Raw genomic sequence first — 20,248 nt, forward strand, 5'->3', positions numbered from 1 at the left:
GGGTCAAATCTAGCAAAAAAAAAAAAATGTTTCTTCATTTACAAGACCCCAATGTAAGTTGTGTTTTATCTCCTCTCCTGGACCATGAGCACAGTTTGAGGTCACAGGAATGAGGGCAGGGGTGAGGAGGAAGCTTTGCCAAGGTGGAGCCTGAGATAGCGCTGACCCACGTCAGTCAAACAGCCTCTTTGCCCGGAGCGCAGGGAAGCGTGCTCCACACCGGCCTATGCCTCAGCACATGTGAGCCCCTGAGCAGTCAGAGAATCAAATGGAATCAAAGTGGAAAATGAAGAATGGTACATAGGACGTAGAGTGATGCTGTGGTGTTACTTCATCATGTCCCCTAATAGCTTACAAATGCATGACTTGGACACCACGGCCACTGGTCCAATCATTGGGGTAAACTTGGAGCCGTGTCCTCCTCCCTGCAGCAGAGAGAACGGTGCACAGCCAGCAGGGTGGTGCCTGTAACGGAAGTTAGTCCTGGAAAGAAGCCAAAAGTTCCCTGGTACAATGACACCAGGGTTTATTGTTGTTGCAAGGGGAAATGACAAGGTAATGTAATAGGAGTGGCATCCCATTCATTGGGCGAGACCAACTGTGTTGTCTCCAAGAAGAAATAGTATCACGTTGCTCAGGTGTCCCTCTTTTGCAGGTGAGCCAGGAAGGCTGATAATGAGACAGAATTAGAGGTGGGGCATACCTTCCTATGCACCCCTAGGAACAGTGCTGACCCTTCCAGCAGCCACAGGGTTCCCCAGCTGCACCCAGCCCAACCCAGAGGTGCTCAGAATTCCAGACTCTTGAAGAGACCACAACACAGAAAACACAGTCCTCCCAAGGGGAGGGGAAGAGTTCCCAGAAACCCACCAAATCCATCAGTGAGGAAACAATATGCCCCTCTCTCTATCCAGGATGGGTCTAGATAAACAACTATGACATCCTCAAGGTAAAGACGGCAAAAGCCCCAACACTTGGTTAGGATCTGGTGCAAAGGTTAGAGCCCACCTCATCCTCACCAGGCCCCTTCATACAATAGCCTAGTGCTTCCCAAGTCAAAAGAAAATGAGACAAGCATACAACATTCCTGAAGCTTGAATAAATAAATAATTCTGAAAAAATGTGACTGCTCTAATTTAACTGTTCATTTCCTTCTTATTGTCTATGCCTTACATCCTTAAAACATAACTTCCTAAGAACTCTAGCAGCTGAAACTTTGTGCATCATCCATGTTCTATTATAAAGGCCTTATTTTTATATTACTCTCAACTTATTTGGTCAAGTCCCTCACATAAACCACCAAAAAAAAAACAAAAACAAAAAAACATCATCTTGTGTAGATGAAGGTCAGGCTTTCCAGGTCAGGAAGTCCAGTATCCTTAGTGTGAGGCATGCGTACTGGAAAGACTCACAAGAGCTTCATAACCCATGAAGGTTAAAATTCCTTGCCCTTTGCCAAAGAGAGTAACCTACTGTATTGCCTCAGAAAGGGTGGAAGAGAGGATCATTTATTCATTCAATGTACAAGGTATTAAGACTCAGCACCCATGCAAATAATACTCATTGAATACAGATAGTACTAAAGCCATGAGTTCGCTAGCATCTTTTGATGCTGGTAGAATGTAGGAATAGGAACTCATCCTAGAAAAGCCAACATCTCACTAATAATAATAAAACACCAACAGACAACTAGAGTACAAGGTTAAAATTGCCAAACAAGAGTTATAGATGCATTGCTATATGAATTTTATTTCCTGCAAAAGTTTATAAAACTTTAAACCTAAAAAAAGGTAAAAAATTGCAACAAACATCTATGTGCTCTTGATCCCCAATCACCAATTGCTAACATTTTCCCACATTCACCACTTTCTCCCTTTTCTCTCCCTCTCTCCTTCTCCCTCTCTATTTCTCTCTGTTATTTGAAAGTGAGTTGAAGTCATTATAACATTTCTTTCCCAAATGTTTTATCCCCAAGAGTGTCTTCAAAAAAAATGGCCTGACCTGTGGTGACACAGTGGATAAGGCGCCAATCTGGAATGCTGACATTGCTGGTCCAAAACCCCAGGCTTGCCTGGTCAGGGCACATATGGGAGTTGTTTCCTGCTCCTCCTCCCCTTCTCTATCGCTCTCTCTTTCTTCTCTCTAAAATGAATAAATAAAATCTTCCAAAAAAATATTTTCTACATGACTTGAACATCACTGCACAACCAAAAATAATAATAATAATAACATTGATGAATAATATTATCGAATATACATGTATATGCATATGTCCTGGTCATCTGAAACCCTATCAAGGATTAGTCAATATATTTAATCATCGTATCTCTTTAATCTATTTCTACCTAGAACAAATCCCTTACCTATGTTTTTTTTAATGTTTGTTTTCATTTGTAACATATTTTTTAAGAATCCAGGCCAGCTGTTCTGTTGAATGTCCTACAGTCTGAATTTGTCTCATTGTGTCCTCATGCTGGGATGCAGGTTAAACACTGGACCAGAGTGCTAAATATTTGATGCCCTTCCCTTACATCAGAGCAGAAGCCCATGATGTCAGCTTCTCCTGTGACCCTGATGACAGATAGCTGGGCTGGGAGGGAAGTTTCCCCTGTAATTAATTATAACCCAGGGAGTGCTCCCCTGAGTCCATGTGACTACCTTGTTCCCCAACAGCTTTTCATCTCATGATTTCTCCTGATCCATGAACAGTGATAATTGCAGAAGAATAATTTTTCAATTCTATCATTTTCTATCTAATACTCTTTCCTCCTGCCGTTTGGTTCTGTTTTGTACTGACCATGTGGATTTGAAGGAGGGCCAGATCTCTAGCTGGGATAATAGAGGAAACCTCAGAAAGAAGATGGCATTGGGGAAGTGGGGAGAAATTGAAAAGGCTCCATTTGGGGCCTTATATTGGGACACAGATACTACAAACCCAGACAGGGTGTCCTGACTGGGCTCGTTGATGGCGGCACTGCTTTCTCAGTCTTCTGTGGTTTGTGTAGACACACATGTGAGGAGTCACATGAGGGAAAGTGAGACTAGAACTGGGTTCACAATCGGGGCACCAAGTAGCTGGGGCAACAAGGGAAGGTCAGGCTCTGGCCCTGGGCTCCTTGATTCCTCTGGGGGCCAAGTACCCCCATGTTTGTCAAATACACAACTGTAGCGATGCATGCTTAATACAGCATCCCAAAGCATCAGTGATGAACGTTTGGAAAAAATAGACCTTTTTATATTTAAACAAGTAGGACTATAAGAAGAATGCAAATCATAGACAGATGAAATATGAGATGTATACAAACATTTTGTGTATTTCGTGAGCCATTCTGGGACACAGGGGCACACATCTCTCCCTGTTGCAAAGACAACACTGAGAGGGACATCTGAAAAACACTGCCAGTGAAGTGATGGGTGACCACAAATGTCAGATATGGGGACTGGGAATAGATAACAGTAGACTTGGTTATACCAGAATGAAGGGAAAATAGACCAAAAACTAACTACTTTGAAATCAATCTATGGTCACATGAAGGGAGAATTACTAATAATCTTTAAACATGTTGTTTCATCCAACACCCTACTGGCAGAGAGAGAGGGCTCTCACATGGCACCCTTTGTCTTACCCTAGAGATGACTAGAATATTTCACGGATTGTGCTGGTAAAGAGAAAACAAGTTCTAACTCTTTTTAGGGTTTAATTTTAGGGTCTTATTTTAGGGTTCAAGTTCTATATTTTGCACAGAATGAGAACACTTTAAAAACCCAATCAAATGGAAGAAACATTCCAAAGTCTTATCAGGATTTGGAACCTGGCCCATCATTTTATAAAACAGAGAAAAGAAATCAATGCTTCAAATAGAACAAAATGAAATCATTCTTTATGTGGAATTTTTGAAAATCCAAATTTTGAGGGCTCAGATTTAGTTAAGCTCCCATAAAATGAAAACCAATAAAGCCAGTAACTGTAGACTTTTATGAAGTGGAAACTATGCTAATTTTTATAATTATAAAGTAGGAGACTTTTTTGGGCCCACCTGTCCATTTTAATTCTGAGCTTTCCTAAATATTTAATTTATTGCCTCTTTGGAACCAAAGTCTCAGCAGCTGAAATTTTAACGATATTAGAAAGCACACTCGGCTCACGCCACTGGCTCTGCCTGGGGAGTGTGCTAGGTATAGAAGACCACATACTCACGAGGACAGCAGCAGTTCTCTCCAAGAACCCGGAGCCTCTAATGCACCAAGAGCAGCTGATCATCATACTTCTGGGTCCTTCCCACTGGGGATGTATGTCAGGATATGCACAAAGGTAAACTGAGTGTAAAACTCCACTCACCCAAAACCAGACAATCCTAAACCCAATCTCAACTGAGTCCTTCCCACACTTTCTTTCCTAGTATTTATCAGCTTATAGTCATATATCTGTTTGTCTACGGTATGTTTCCTCAGCTATACTGAAAGTTACATGAGGCTGGGGATCATGGTCCTTGTCTTCCCAGGCGTACCCAAGACAAACATGTGCTGAATGAATGAATGAATGAATACATGAATATATGAATGACTCCCAAGTAGCAATTCTGTCTGAGAGTTTTCCTCCTTGGTAATTAATTGGTCTACAGCCAAGCTGGACTTTTCTTTAATCAAGTGGGTAGGCTCAAGGCTCTGACTTCATGCAAATTCAGTCATTGATCCAGCTAATGGTCTCTGAGCCCCATCATGTTTCAAGCACTATGGCTGGAGCTGGGCTATAAAGACCAACAGGGTGCAAACAAATGTGAATACATCAACCAAATCAAAGCCTGCAACACCATTTCTTCACTCTTAAAATGCAATACAAAGAAAAAGAGAGAGAAACTACAAACTTAAGAAGAAAAACAAACAAACAAAAATAGCGGCAACCTTGATTCACCAATATCTAGGCCCAGAGGTGATAGGCTCTCTGATTTCACCCCTCAAACCTTAAATTTCTCTAAGTCTCCCAGGACATGGAATAGAGCCCAAGACATTCCTGATTTAAGTTATCCCAAAAAGATTCCCTGTGTCACTTCCCCATGACAGAGAGCCCTTCCATGTTCTGTTATGATCATTCATTTATTCTCCTGCAAGTTTTGCAAAGACAAGGATGATTTCTCATTCATCTTTGTTATATTAACCCCAGAACAGTAACCTGCTACATAATAGGTTCTTATTAAATATTAATTTAATAAGTGAACAGAAAATCTTACACCAAGAAGATGGAACTGTTGGTTCAACACTAGCAACATCTGGATATTTGAACCATAACCGACACCTTCTATAACAGAGAAGTAGAAAAACTGAGTCAAGAATCTCTGAGTTGGAAGAAAAGGATAAATGCTGTTCAATGTAAGGCAGAAAAGTACTTATATTATATATAGCATATTAAGGTATACATGTTATATAACTACTGCTCGTTATACATTTTTTATCAAAAATAGCACAAAATACTGTGATGTTTAAATATATAAAAAGCAGCCCTGGCCAAGTAGCTCAGTTGGTTGGAATGTTGCCCCAGTATGCCAGCGTTGTGGATTCAATCCCCAGTCAGGATACATACAAGAAGCAACCAATGAGTGCACAAATAATCAATGTTTCTTTCTCCCCCCCAAAAAAATCAATAAATAAATTTTTAAATGTAAAATATATATAAGGCAATTATGAAGAAGTCAACAACAAAAACAAAGAACCTAACTTAAAAATCAGTAAAGAACTTGAATAGCTATTTCTCTAAAAAATATATACAAATGGCCAATAAGCACATGAAAAGATGCTCAACATCACTAGTCATTAAGGAAATGCAAATCCAAACCATAGTGAGATACCACTGCATACTCATTACATAGCTATGATTTGAAAACACAGAAAATAACAAGAAATACAGTATTGCTGGAGGCGTGCAGAAATTGGAACCCTTGTGCACTGTTGATGAGAATGTAAAATGGCACAGTTTTTGTGGAAAGAGTATGGCGGCTCCTCAAAATAATGAACATAGAATTATCCTATGATCCAGCAATTCTACTTCTGAGTATACACACAAGGAACTGAAAGCTGGGACCAAACACAGATTTGTGCACCAATGTTCACAAGAACCAAAAGGTGGAAACAACTCAAATGTCCATTCATGGATAAATGGATATGAAAAACATGGCATACACAAATAATTTTTTAGACCTATTAAAGGAAACGAATTCTGACACAGTTCCAACATGAACAACTTAGAAGACAAGCTTAGTGAAGTGCACCATACGCAAAAGGACAATATTATATGATTTCGCTTCTATGAGCCAACTAGAGGGACCAAATTCATAGAGACAGAACATAGAATGGTGGTTGCCAGGGGCTTGGGGGAGGGGAAATGGGGAGTTAATTTTAATAAGGATAGAGTCTCAGTTTGGGAAAATGAAAATGTTCTGGAAACGAATGGTAGTGATAGTTGCATAACCATCATGCCCCTTAAAAATTATTAGAATGTTAAATTTTATGTTATGTATATATTGCCACAATAGAATAAATATAGTTTTGAAAAGGAAAAAGACATATGCCTTTAGGAGTATGTTATTTCACCTTTGTGAATGTAATTTACATATTTAATCACAAACATGTGAAAATACATATATATATATATAATGTTATTTGTTGCAGCATTGTTTATAGTAGTAAAATATTGAAAGCCATCCAAATGGCCATCGTGAAAGCACCAGCTACATAAATTATCATTCTAAGCATACAATGGAAAATTTTGCAGCTGTAAACGTGAATAAAGCTGCTCACTATAAACGGAAAGTTTTCCAAGGTAAATAATTGAATGGAAAAGGCAAGGTGTAAAGCAGAGTACATAGCATGCTATGATTTATTTCAAAAATGGAGGAGAATGTGTCCTAGAATTGCTTGTATGTAGGTAAACTTCTCCTAGGAGAATCGAGAAAACTAACAAACAGTGTTGCCCTGAGAAGCTGGGGGGGGTGGGGAGGTGAAGAGGGGGTGAAGACATGAGCAACACATTCCCTGTTTAATTTTTGAGTTGAGCTATGTGAATGCACTGTCTGTTCATGAAGATTGATAGAAACTACTTTTTAAAATAAAAATAAGCTGTTCCAACAAGAGTAAAAAGTGATTATGGGGAGATTTTTACTTCTATTAATACACTGTATTAGTTTCCTAATGAGGCTGCCATTACAAATTACTACCACAAACTAGTTCATGAAAATCAGAGGTTTGTTCTCTCATAGTTCCAGAGCTCAGACATCTAAAGTCAAAGTGTTGGCAGGGCCACATCCTGCTGAAGGCTCTCCCAGAGGCTCCCCCCTTGTCTCGTCCAGCCTCTGGTGGCTGCCAGCACTCCTTGGGTTCCTTGGCTTGTGGTTGCATCACTTCAAACTCTGCCTCTGTCTTCACATGGTCTTCTTCCTGTGTGTCTGCATCTCTGTGTCTAAATTTTCCCTTCAGATTTAGGGCCTTTCCTAATGACCCCATCTTAATTGTATTACATCTGCAAAGGCCCTGTTTCTAAACAAGATCACATTCATAGATTCCATCATAGGTTCCGATGGACATGAGTTTGGGGAAACACTAGTGTACTCAGCATATACTCTGAAGATTATGCTGGTGTCTGAGTGTGCTTTTGTAATGGTCATTTTTCTTGACCCCTTCATAAGGATTTTTCTTTCCCAAGAAAGGTAGGGTAGAGGTGCACCCAAAAGAAACACCCAAATGACCTAACAAGACCTGATACATCCACTCTTCCTATTACTGTTGTCGTAGTCTCTCCCAATTTCAATTCTCTGACAATGTTGGTCACCAGTCTCAGGTATTTCTATTTTAATCAGTGTCGGGGTTATTTTAGTTGTAACATTATATATACTACCATACTGTGATAAAACTTTGAGCACATTTGTTCAATCAAGTATAAGGCACTAATCAGAGACAGAAATGAGTTAGGTCTTTACACCTTTCTTCCTTAGGAAATAAATAATACTTCTCTAGCTGAGAGAAACAGATTAGTTTTGCAGCCCTGACCATGAAATCCATAGATCATGGTGTGATGTCTTATTCTCAACTGTACTGAGCAGTTAACAAGCTGGCTTTTCATTTTATTCAAAGTCCAGTTGTTCTGCTACTAAGCTCTGCTACTCCTGCCAACAATGCTCATGGGCTCAATTCCTCCTTATCCATCTCCTTTGCTCCTCTTAATGCCCTCAGCTCCCAACAAGCCCTGCATAACACTGTGTTCTCTATCTGCTTTTATGAGGAAGGAAAGACAGAGAAAATAATGGTCAAAACACAGGATGTGGAATTAGACTACTGGACTCAGATCTCATGTGTTACCAGCAAAGCAGCCTCAGCAGGTTACTGAACCTCTCAGAGCCTTAGATTTTCCATCAAGCAAGGAAAGCCTCTCAGAGGAGGTGACAATGAATCTGAGACCAAAATGACATGAAGATAAATGGGAACAGAGTTCAATGCAGAAGATCAGCAAATACAAAGTCCCTGAGATGGAAACAAAATTGGCTGATGTGGGAAAGACAAAGTAGGCCAAGGAGTATACAATGTATACAATGTGTTGTTCCCATGTGTTTGTGCATTAATGGAGGGGGCAGTAAGGTAAGGAGTGACAACTGAAGTCAGAATAATAAGGTAGAGCAGAATTAGGGGAGACTGGAGGATTTTTTTCCTTAAATATAATAAGCCATAGGATAATCTTAGCAAAACAATAAATGTTATCTGGTTTACATTTGTGGACATTTCTTGCTATTTGAACTAAGCTAGAATGAAAGTTAAGAAGACCAGTAAAAGCCATGGCCAGTTGGCTCAGTGGTACAGCATCGGCCTGGCGTGCAGGAGTCCTGGGTTTGATTCCCAGCCAGGGCACACAGGAGAAGCGCCCATCTGCTTCTCCACCTCTCCCCCTCTTCTTCCTGTCTCTCTCTTCCCCTCCTGCAGCCAAGGCTCCATTGGAGCAAAGTTGGCCCGGGCGCTGAGGATGGCTCTGTGGCCTCTGCTTCAGGCGCTAGAATGGCTCTGGATGCAACAAAGCAACGGCCCAGATGGGCGGAGCATCGCCCCCTGGTGGGTGTGCCGGGTGGATCCCGGTCAGGCGCATGCGGGAGTATGACTGCTTCCCCGTTTCCAACTTCAGAAAAACACAAAAAAAAAATAAAAAAAGAAGACCAGTAAAGAGAGTGGTCATCTGGGTGAGAGTTAATGGTGGTTTGTAACAAGACAGGAGCCATGGGAAGCAGCTGGGTTGGGGAGTATATTGTGGAGGTGGAGCTGGCAGGACTTCCTAATGCATTCAGATGTGGCAATGATGGAAAGAAACAAATCAGAGATGACCTCTATTTTTTTTTTCCATTTTATAGTAGGGGACTCGATCTGTTTGGGACCTTTTGGTGTGAGAAGCTTAGTAGACCTTTAAGTAGAACTACCGAGGGGGCAGTTGTGGACCTGAAGTTGGAGCTCAGGGAAAAAGTGAGGCATGGAGATAAATTTGGAAGTCTTCCTCATTTAGATGCTATTTAAAATCACTTAAAGAGAAAATGTAAACAGAGAAGGAAAGGAGGTCCTGGATGATGAGTTAGTTCCTCAACGTGTAATCTGGTTAAAAAAAATAATAAAATAAAAAAATAAAAAAATAAAATAAAACAAGTAACAAAGAAGGCAATTCAAGGGAGAAGGAAAAATCAAGAGAATGAAACAACATGAATGCCAAAGAAGAACGTGTTTCAGAAGAAGGAAGTAGCTTACTTGGTCAAATGCTGCCAAGAGGACCAATGAGAGAAACCCTGTGGCTCTCTAGACCTGGGCTAGATGGCGGTCATTAGTGACCTCGGCATGCTGATTCCCTGCTGTGACTGGGACAGAAGCTGAACTGAATTGAAAGAGAATGGAGCGGCAGGACTGGACATGCAAAGGACACCTGCTAGCAAGGAGTCTGGCACGTGGTCACCTCCCGTAAATGTGACGACATATTATTATCCACCACAAGGCATGTCTCGTGTGCAGCTCCATGTAACACCTAAGTTGTAGGTTGCTGCAGACAGCAATACTGAAGCCAATATGCACTCTAAAATGCTACTTCAAGCAGGAAGAGGGTCCCACCAGAGGAACCTGACCAAGAGAAATTAAACATTTTTTAAAAGGTAAATCAATGTAAATTTCTATTTTAAATCATAGTAAAAAAAAATCTTTGATATAAACAACAAGAAAAACTTGTGATGTAAACAAAGCACAGTTCTGGTATGACAATTGGGTCCTGGCGCACAGGTGGGAGGAAGTGGACAGTGAGATGGAAGAGATCTCCTGGACGTGTAGACCAAAGGACACACCTGCTGCTGGAATTTCTTTCCTAGATGAAGAGTTGTTCTGTGAATAAGTATCTTTTTAACATCACATGCCCTGATGTCCCAGCACTTCAGCGATGTCATCAGAGATGAGAGATGCTAGATGCATGACTTAGTCAGGAAGGTCATGCTTGCTGACCTAACCTGCAGGCCATGACCACATGGCACCAGCTCATTTTGCAAATGAGAGGAGGGAAAAACATTTTTCCAGCCATCATGATATTCAAAACCTACATGAGTTCAGCAGAAAAGGAGCAAGAAAAATGTCATGACCTGTCATACCTCCGAGCCCTGAGGCAGCAGCTGACCAGCCCGTCCGACCTCCCCTTTTCTGACTTGCCCCTTGAACTCTAATTCTGCTGTGTTGGCATACACTCAAGGTGCCAGCCCAATCCGGCACCACTGCCTTCCATAGCTTCACAGAGACTCTTCACCCCGCAAACCCACTGATGTGTTCATCAGTCTGATAAGGAATTAATTCTTACAGAAAATTCGGAGCATCTCTCTCCATTTCCTCTCCATACACCTGAGGTGTGGAAGAGATGGATTCATTGAATCATAAACTTAGAAAACCCAGCCATGTCTTTCCCTTTACTCATTCATGTAACAAAAATATATTAAACCTCTACCATATGCCAGGAGCTGCTCCAGCCAGCAATACGCAAAGCAGCAACACACGGTAAACTTGAGGGGCCCTCATGGAGCTTCTGCTCTAGTGGCAGAAACAGACAATAAACTAGCAAAGGACTGTGTCTCTAATATTCGTTTCAAGTACTAAGAAATGCAATTAAGAATAATACAGCAGTGAAGGAATAGAGGTGGCAGGGATGGAAAGTGGGAAAATTATCAATTCAGCCAACATGGAGGTCCTGCCCAAGGCAGTGCTGTGTTACCACTAACTGAATGGAATGCGGGAGCAAACCCAGCCAACATCTGGGGGGAAAAAAGGGGTCGGGGCCATGGTGCAGCAAGGACACAAGCCTCAAGGTAGGGATAAGTTTGGTGTGCTCTACAAACTGCAAGAAGACCACTACGGTTGGAGCAAAATGAGAGAGAAGAAGCATGGAAGAATTCAAGATCATATAGTTACATAAACATCAAACGCACAGAAACTCATGAGCCATAATAAAAAATTTGGATTTTCTCCTAAATGTGTTGAGAAGCCTTTAGAGGCTTTGGAGCAGGATAATAGCATAATCTTATTGATATTTTAATATATCACTTTGATTATTTTACAAAGTAGGAGCAATTGAGAGACTATTGCAGGTGAGAGATGACAGTGCCTTTGACAAGGCGGCGGCAAATAGGGGTCATATTAGTTTTCTATTGCTGCTGTGACAAGTTACCACTAACTCAGATTCTTGTAGCAACAGTGACTTATAACTTTCAGTTCTGTAGGTCAGAATTCCAGAACAATCTCACGATGCCAGAATTAAGGTGCTGGCAGAGCTGCAGGTCTCTCTGGAGGTTCTTAGAAGAACCTGCTTCCTGTTCATTGGAGTTGACAGAATTCAGTTCTTATGGCTGTGAACCCGGGTCCAGTTTCTGGCAGGCTATAAAAGGCTGTTCCAGCTTCTGGAGGCTGCCATGTTCCCTGGAGCCTGACCTCTTTTCCCTCACCTTCAAAGCTAGCAATAGTGGATGAGCTCTTCTCATGTCATATCTCCCTGATCTGTCTTTCTGCCTTCCTCTTCTGCTAAGAATTCATGTTATTAGATGGGGTCACCAGGTCATCTAGAATCTGTAACCTTAATCACATCTGCATAGTCCCTGTTGCCATATAAAGTGACATTTTTCTGGGGATCAGATCATGGAAATCTTTTTTTTTGGGGGGGGGGACATTATCTGCCTATCACAGAGGTGGTGACATGGGTGGATTCCAGATACAGTTGAAGGATATTTCCAACAAGACAATGTACTGATCCAGCAAGCAGTGGGTTTGGGAAGAAATCTAGTATTGATATGTAGATTTGAGGTGTCTAGCCAGCATCCAAAGGAGATGCTAAGTAAATTGGATAACAAGTCTGGAGTTTAGGAGGGAGGAAAGGATGAATATAAAAATGTGAAACTATCAGCTTAAACATGGTTTTTAAAGCCACAAGATGAAGTGAAATGTGAAACTACCTAGGGAGGGACTAGAGACAGAGAAGAGAGTCAAAAACTCAGTCCAGAATGACCCGACATTCAGGTATCACCAGAATAGAAGAATCCTAAAAAACAAACAGAAGAAAAAAATATATAGAAAAGAAGTTAGTGAGGTAGGAGCAGGGATATGGAGCTTCATGGACTCCAAAGTAGAGAGGTTTCAGGAAGAAGTGACCAACTGAACCATATGCTGCCTACACAAGCAAGATGAGGAAGATAAAGTGTCTGCTAAAATTGACAAAAGAACAGTTGTGGGTGACCTTGATCAGCATAATCTTAATGGGGAGGGTAAAAGCTTGATTGGAACTGGGAGGTGAGATAGTGGGAACTGTGGTCTGGAGCAACATTTTTGAGGAGTTTTGTTATAAAGAATAACAAATTGGGTTGGTGACTAGAGGGGGATGAGAATGTGTGGGTCTGGGAGATGATGCCGTGTACTTGCTGAGGGGAGTGATGCACGAGAGAAGAAAAAAGTAATATGCAGGGCAGCCACCTGGATTGGCCAGAGGAGACAGGAGCCAGGGCGCTGTGGGCTGGGGTGCGTGTAGACACAGCAGGCTCTTTGCACCAAACAGAAGACAGTTTTGATTGCTAGAGAAATAAAACAAGATCATTAATTGGGAGTGATTATTATTCAGCAAATATTCACTACCTTCCCCCATCATCTCCATCTGAGGAGGTGACTTTCCCACCACATTGAAGTGGGGCTTGGCTTGTGACTTAATTTGGCCAATGGAGTGTGAGTAAATGTGAGAATTAAAGTGACCTGACCCAGCTAGATCTGGTTCTCTTTGCTTCTTCCATTGCCATGAGAAGAATGAGTTCCTGGCCACCAGCTGGTACCAGAATAATGAGAAACACATGAGACAAGCTACCCTGATTGATCCATAAACCTGTAAGCATAATCACAGATTCTTACTGTGGTATGCCACTGGAATTTTGTATTTATTTGTTACACAGCAAAAACTGAAAGGTACAGAAGGGTACTGGCAGTGTCAAAAAGAGAGGAGAAAGTATAAAATAATAGTCTCTGGGTATAAGAGGAAAAACTGAGCCAAGAAAGTAACAGGACAGCTGGGTAGTGCTGAGGAAGTACATGAGGTTGAGGTTGTGTCAAGAATTCAAAGTCAGACCAATTGGCACTGTTGGTGATTTTTTCTAGCCACAGTCAGTTGCTGGGAAGCAGGTATGAAATAGTCAGGACATTGCTTTAGCTAAGGCTGGAGTTTTGTCAAGCAAAGTCAAGAGGGGCAAAGGAGCTGAAAGTGTTTGCAAGGGATTGATTATATTTAAACACCATGAACTGTCAACTGGTTTAAAAAAGGAAGAGCCCACACAAGGCAGTAATAATCAGTGAAAAAGAAATAGGGTCAGTAAATTGGTAGACCTGTGTGGATAACAATAGAGGGATAAGAGTAAGAGAAGAAGAGAGGAATCTGAAAGGACTCTGATTAGAATGAAAATGTCAGAGGTCTGATAAAGGACCAAGGGAGTAGACACTGAGACCAAGCAGAGAAAATGTGTGTGAGCAGCGAGGAAATAAAGGAACTGAGAAGTTCAAATGCAGTGGCTTGACCTGAATGTTGAATCAGCAAGAAAGCTAGAGCCGTGCTAAGACAATGCTGAATGCTACGTATTTGTATTTGTTCATATTAAATTGAAGGTAGACATGAGTTTCCAAGCAAGAGCAGACTAATGATTATTTATCATACCCACACCCCTTTCGCCACACCCCAATTCTCACCCCTGCTGTGATGCACCAAGTGCTACACAGACTACGTTCTGCAAATGAAAATATGAATGTGGGTGGTTATATAGGATGGCTTCTAGCCTTCCTTCCTGTAGGGCCAGGAGCCGCCATCGTGGCCATTCACATGCAGGTTCCCATTGGATTCGGGCAGACGATAAAGAAATGGCGGAGTCAGAGGACGGGGGGCCATCCTATTTATTGGTGTCTCACCAAGACAGGCAAACCACAAAAGAAGACAAGGGAAAAGCAGAAAACCAGCTCTTCCCATGAAGGGCAAGGGATCAGGGAAGCCCCTGCAATTGTGATAGCAGGAACTGTGTGTCCAAGCTCCGGGTCTGTCCCACTTTATAGTGTAGAAAACCAAAATCCCTTAATCCAATATACAAACAAGGAAGTCCCCGATACAAAGTCACCCATCCAAGGCATAATTGGATTCCTCGTGAGAGTGCACCACCCAGATAATACAATCATTCAAGGGTGTGGGGAAAAGCTTAGTCCCAAAACCAAACCCCAGGCTACAACGACCTGGCCTGCCTATAGCCTGTCCCCCACACCCAATATAAGTCACAAGCGAGCAAACATATATATCACATTTACAAACTTATTTGACCAACATTCCACCCCTTTTGCTCGCTTTACAATCTAAACCACAGGCATCTTCCATGATGGTCACTGTGCAAGGAGTAGGATACATTGCATAAACAGAAATAGTACCAACTACAGCAATAGGATTAACAGATCAAAAACTATGGGCGAAATGAGAGAGCTGTCAGTGGCACCAAGAGAGGCAAATCTTTTCCCTCTGGCAGAATACAGGCCAGAGTTTTGTCTGCAGACAGCACCGTAGCTGGCACCAGAGGCCGCCCTGAGCGGGCATACCAAACCTTATTGGCCAATACACCAGCATCTGCTGGTTCTATGTGTAGTAAAATAGGGGAACTCATTATTGGCCATAAAGAAATTACAAAGGTGCCCTTCAAAATGCTGTCCCCTTGAGCACTCAAGGGATAATACACTTCTACCTTAGGTGGCCAGGTGCTGGTTGCCCAAGGAGTTAACTGGAGGTCCACCTCTAACCCCTTTCCCCATGGTGCCAACAAGGCCACCCATCTCAGATGGGGGGCCTGTACAGTCCAGGGCCAAGTCCATTGAAGCCGTTGTCCTTTAAGAAGGGCTGTTGGAGCAGGCAAGAGCACGTTGCCCTGCTGTCCGAAACCTGGCTTGAGTAAAATGTCCTTGGTGCGTATCTGCAACTGAATAGGGGCAGCTGTCCGATGCAGGAGGGCCTCTACTGGAGCTGGGCTTCCCCGTCGAGGTCGCTCATTCAAAATCCGAAGTACTGTCCATAAGCGGCGTGTCCATCCAGTAAGAGAGCCGGTGCCCCCCTCCTGTCGCAGTCCCTGCTTTAAGAGTCCATTATAACGCTCAATGATACCAGCAGCCTGGGGGTGGTAGGGAACATGGTACTTCCAGTCCACCCCCAGCTTTTGAGCCCATTGCCTCACCGTTGAACCAGTGAAGTGGGTACCATTGTCACTTTCAAGGACCAGCGGTCGCCCGTATGCAGCACTCAGGCGGTCCAGAGCCTGTATGACTGCCCTCTGGTCAGGGTTACGAGCGGGGTAAGCAGCAAGCAGCCCGGTGGCAGTATCTACACAAGTGACTGCATACTGGTACCCTTCTGACTTTGGTAAGGGTCCAATGATGTCTATCTGCCATCGTGTCAGTGGGACATGACCCCTCTGGATCTGTCCAGGTGACACCAGTGGTCTCCGAGGGTGTTCCTTGGAACATACTGCACATTGCTCACAGGCTGCAAGTACCTCTGCATAGGACACAGGCAAGTTCCAAGCCTTAACCGTAGCCCACATAGTTTTCTGTCCTGCATGGAGCAGGCGCCGGTGGAGCCACTGTGCCACATCACCTGCAGGTGCAGTCTCCAACCATCGCACCCTTGCCAACGTATCTGCCTCATCATTCCCAGGATGGGCTAGAGGGGCATGCCCTGTGACATGATATACTGTCACCTGCTTCTGGTGTCCTATTTCCCATAAGTCCTGCCACATGGCCTGACCCCATAATGGACGGTGCATTACCATCCACTGGTTAATGTGCCAAGTAGCAATCCAAAGGGTCAGTCCACGATAGACAGCCCAACTGTCAGTACAGATCACCAGAGGTGAAGGTTCATTATGGGCAACTAGCCAAACAGCTCTTAATTCTGCCCATTGGCTGCTTTGGCCTGTACCCGTGTCCATCCAAATAGTCTCAGTGGCCGGATGGAAGGCGATAGCCGTCCATTTGGCAGGTTGGCCCCTGCTGGAACCATCAGTATACCAGGCATCTTCGGGGATGGGCACCCGCCCCTCCTGGTAGGGACTGACCTCAGGTTCTGCCTCCTGAGCCCCAGTTGCACCTGACTCTAAAGTCGCATAGGTGACTGGACCCAAGACTTCCTGCAGTTCTGCCCTCAATGGGCTGGTGCTAAGAGCACAGCGTTGTTGCAGATAGGCACCCCACTTGGCCAGGGTAGACATTTGGGCCATACCACTACGTGGTTTAGTTGCCCAATCTCTCACCCATCCAGCTATAGGGTATGTTGTTTTGACTGTAACTGGTGTTGTGGTTGTAATACTCTCAGTTGCCAGGAGGGCAGCATACACAGCTGCCAGCTGCTTCTCTACTAATGAGTAACGAACTTCAGCACCTTTCCACAATTGGGACCAAAATCCAATAGGTTGCCGTAGGTGCTCTGTCCGCTGCCACAAGCCCCATCCAAACCCCTCCGAGGTTACATGAACATCCAGCTCACAGGGCCTGGCAGGATCAAACACATTCAAGGCCTGTGCCACCTTGACAGCTCTCTTAGCAGCTGCAAATGAACCTTGCGCCTGCTCAGTCCAATCCCAGCGAACCCCCTTTCGAATAAGGTTGTACAAGGGGCGTAGTAACTGAGCCAAATGCGGTATAAATGCTCGCCAATACCCCAACAAACCTAAGAATTCCTGTAACTGTTTTACCATAGTGGGCACGGGGTAGGCTTGAATCTTATCTATAACTGTGTCAGGGATAACTTTTGTCTTACCCGACCAGACAACTCCCAAGAATTTAACAGATAACCCAGGTCCTTGTAATTTGTTCTCGTTAACTGCCCAGCCACATGCTTTCAAATGGGATAGCAGGGTAGGGACTGCTTGCTCCAATTCTGAAAGAGAATCACTAGTTAGCATAATATCATCAATATAATGGTACATGCGGACTACCTCTGGCTGTTTCCATTTAGCCAGGTCAGCAGCCACCAGCCCATGGCACAAGGTGGGGCTATGCAAATAGCCCTGGGGTAACACTGTAAAGGTCCATTGTCTCCCTTCCCAACTGAAGGCAAATTGGTCTTGACTCTCTGCGGCTATATCAATAGAGAAAAAAGCATTGGCCAAGTCTGCCACAAAGTGGTATGTCCCCAACTCATGGCTTAGCCGATCCATCATGTTAGCTATCGAAGGAACAGCAGCGTGCAAAGGGGGAACAACTTTATTAAGTTCCCTGTAATCTACTGTCATTCTCCAGGTTCCATCTGCTTTGCGCACAGGCCATACTGGGGAGTTGTAAGGACTGTGTGCTGGCCGGATGATCCCCACCTTTTCTAGCTCAAGGATTGTCCCTGTGACTTCTTCATAACCACCTGGCAGGCGGTACTGCTTGGTGTTAGTCACACGCCGAGGGACGGGTAATTGCAAAGGGGAATGTGATGCATGTCCCCGCAATACTGCCTTCACAACCCTGATCTGCAGCCGGAACTCCCCAGCTGTAGTTTCCAACCACAGTCCTTGCAAGACATCTACCCCCAAAATATATTCAGGAATAGGAGATACATACACCTTATATGGCTTAGGAGGCAGTCTCCCTATCCCCAATGGAATAGTTATTGGCTTCACTTGAACAGTTTGGCCCCCATAACCGTCAATGGCCACTGGGGTCCCAGCAAACCGCTCTGGGTTTCCATAGAGAAGGGAACATTCTGCACCTGTATCCACCAAGGCCAACACCTGTTGTACATTGGAAGGGGACCAGTGGATAGCCAGTTCCACATGTGGCCTCCGGTCCCTGCCCATCCCCGTTAGACGGGTCCCTCGGCCTTTTTCCTATTCAAACTGGTACAGTGGGTCTTGGGAGTTCCCCTCTCCCTTGGCCGTCTCTATCATATAATCTTGTAACCAAGCTGTGCGCGCACCAAACGTTTTATTGGTAGCTGCTGGGGCCTTTCGTCTCAGTGGCTGGAACTTCTGTTCTGGTTTAAGCTGCCGCCAAAGCTCCAAAAGAATTTTATTAGACTGGCCATCCAATTTCCCCTTATCTGCTCCAGCCGCAATCAAGTCTACCCACATCTGTGTTCGGGTAACCTTTACAGACCTGTTTCCCTTGTTAGTTGGGGGGGAAACATAGGCAGCAGCCCTCACTGCTTTATGATCCCGAGCGGCCTCCAGCTCTCCCAAATCTGCTACCATCTGTGTAACTGCATTGATGGGCTGCCCCACATAGGGGCCCAAGATAGCCACAAGTGACCCAAAAAGGGCTTGACTGGGCGCTAGCAAGGACAAATTCCCTCATTTTGGCCGTAAACACTTCCTCGTCTGGCCCACGAGACCCAGGGTTGAAAACAGCATTCTTCATACCTAGTTCTCGAAGGACCTTTACTAACTCACTGTAGCACTGCCACTGACTCATTGCCCCCGGCAGTTCTCCAGCATTCTACCAGACCATACGAATGGCAGCCATCACCCATTCTAATAGGGTATGGTCTCCTGGGTTGCCATGGCAGTTCTGAAGACGCTGCCTCAAGGAAGAGTGTGCGGTAATGGCGGCCAATTTCTCCATCTCTGTTCCGGAGAGCATGATGCCATCCACCCCTATATCCCATAATCGTAGTAACCAGGCTACCAGGGATTCAGTAGGTTTCTGCCTAAATTGTGCCCCCAACTCCATCAGCTCTGCCTGGGTATAGGGCCGGACCACAGAGTGTTCCATTACCTGGGCTGGAGGCTGTGGCTGCCCCTGAGGGACTCTTTGTTGCTGGGTTTTTACCTTCTTGGCGACAACTGGTCGGGCTCTCAGTGTGCGTATGGCAGCTTCAGCCTGAGCCTTCTCATCCTCAGAAGAGGAGTCGCAAGCGCCTGCTCCCGCTGACTCAAAGCCAATCCACCGGCACGGATGCTGCTGCTCCTTTGGTGACCGTTTAGGCTCCTGTGGCTGCTGGCTTTTGGCCAGAAGCTGAGACTCGAGCTCTTGAATCCGCAGTTGTTTCTCCAATAACTGCCGGTGAACACGTTCAACTTCCAGGGTAAACTGCAACTCGCGAACCCGTAATTCCTTCTCCAGTGCTCGCTCCAATTCCAGCCTTTTCTGCCGTTCTATTTTCAATTCATACTGAAGCTTTTGACCTCGGGCAGTTTCCTCTTGAGTAAAAAACATGTAGCCCATGGCCCCTAAAAGGACAGCCATGGGGAGCCAGAGCGGCAACCAGTACTCTATCCCACCCATCAAGGGTGGTGGCTCCATACCAATCTCTGAATCCTGCCGGAAACTACGCCAGTTGTAGGGCCAGGAGCCGCCATCGTGGCCATTCACATGCAGGTTCCCATTGGATTCGGGCAGACGATAAAGAAATGGCGGAGTCAGAGGACGGGGGCCATCCTATTTATTGGTGTCTCACCAAGACAGGCAAACCACAAAAGAAGACAAGGGAAAAGCAGAAAACCAGCTCTTCCCATGAAGGGCAAGGGATCTGGGAAGCCCCTGCAATTGTGATAGCAGGAACTGTGTGTCCAAGCTCCCGGTCTGTCCCACTTTATAGTGTAGAAAACCAAAATCCCTTAATCCAATATACAAACAAGGAAGTCCCCGATACAAAGTCACCCATCCAAGGCATAATTGGATTCCTCATGAGAGTGCACCACCCAGATAATACAATCATTCAAGGGTGTGGGGAAAAGCT

The 20,248-nt window shown here is 44.3% G+C and overlaps 1 protein-coding gene across 1 annotated transcript; it reads right to left on the reverse strand.

Annotated features, from left to right (window-relative positions):
• Window positions 1-17,303: 17,303 nt before the first annotated feature.
• On the reverse strand, window positions 17,304-19,927 carry LOC136393309 (unconventional myosin-VI-like). The gene is made up of 2 exons (XM_066365924.1): window positions 19,339-19,927; window positions 17,304-17,461 (listed from the first exon to the last, which is right to left on the reverse strand). Exons 1-2 carry the CDS (start codon window positions 19,810-19,812, stop codon window positions 17,423-17,425), a joined length of 513 nt encoding a protein of 170 aa, XP_066222021.1. The 5' UTR covers window positions 19,813-19,927; the 3' UTR covers window positions 17,304-17,422.
• Between the last annotated feature and the right edge of the window lie 321 nt (window positions 19,928-20,248).

This window comes from Saccopteryx leptura, chromosome 2 (assembly GCF_036850995.1).
Source record: "Saccopteryx leptura isolate mSacLep1 chromosome 2, mSacLep1_pri_phased_curated, whole genome shotgun sequence".
NCBI classification, from domain to species: domain Eukaryota; kingdom Metazoa; phylum Chordata; class Mammalia; order Chiroptera; family Emballonuridae; genus Saccopteryx; species Saccopteryx leptura.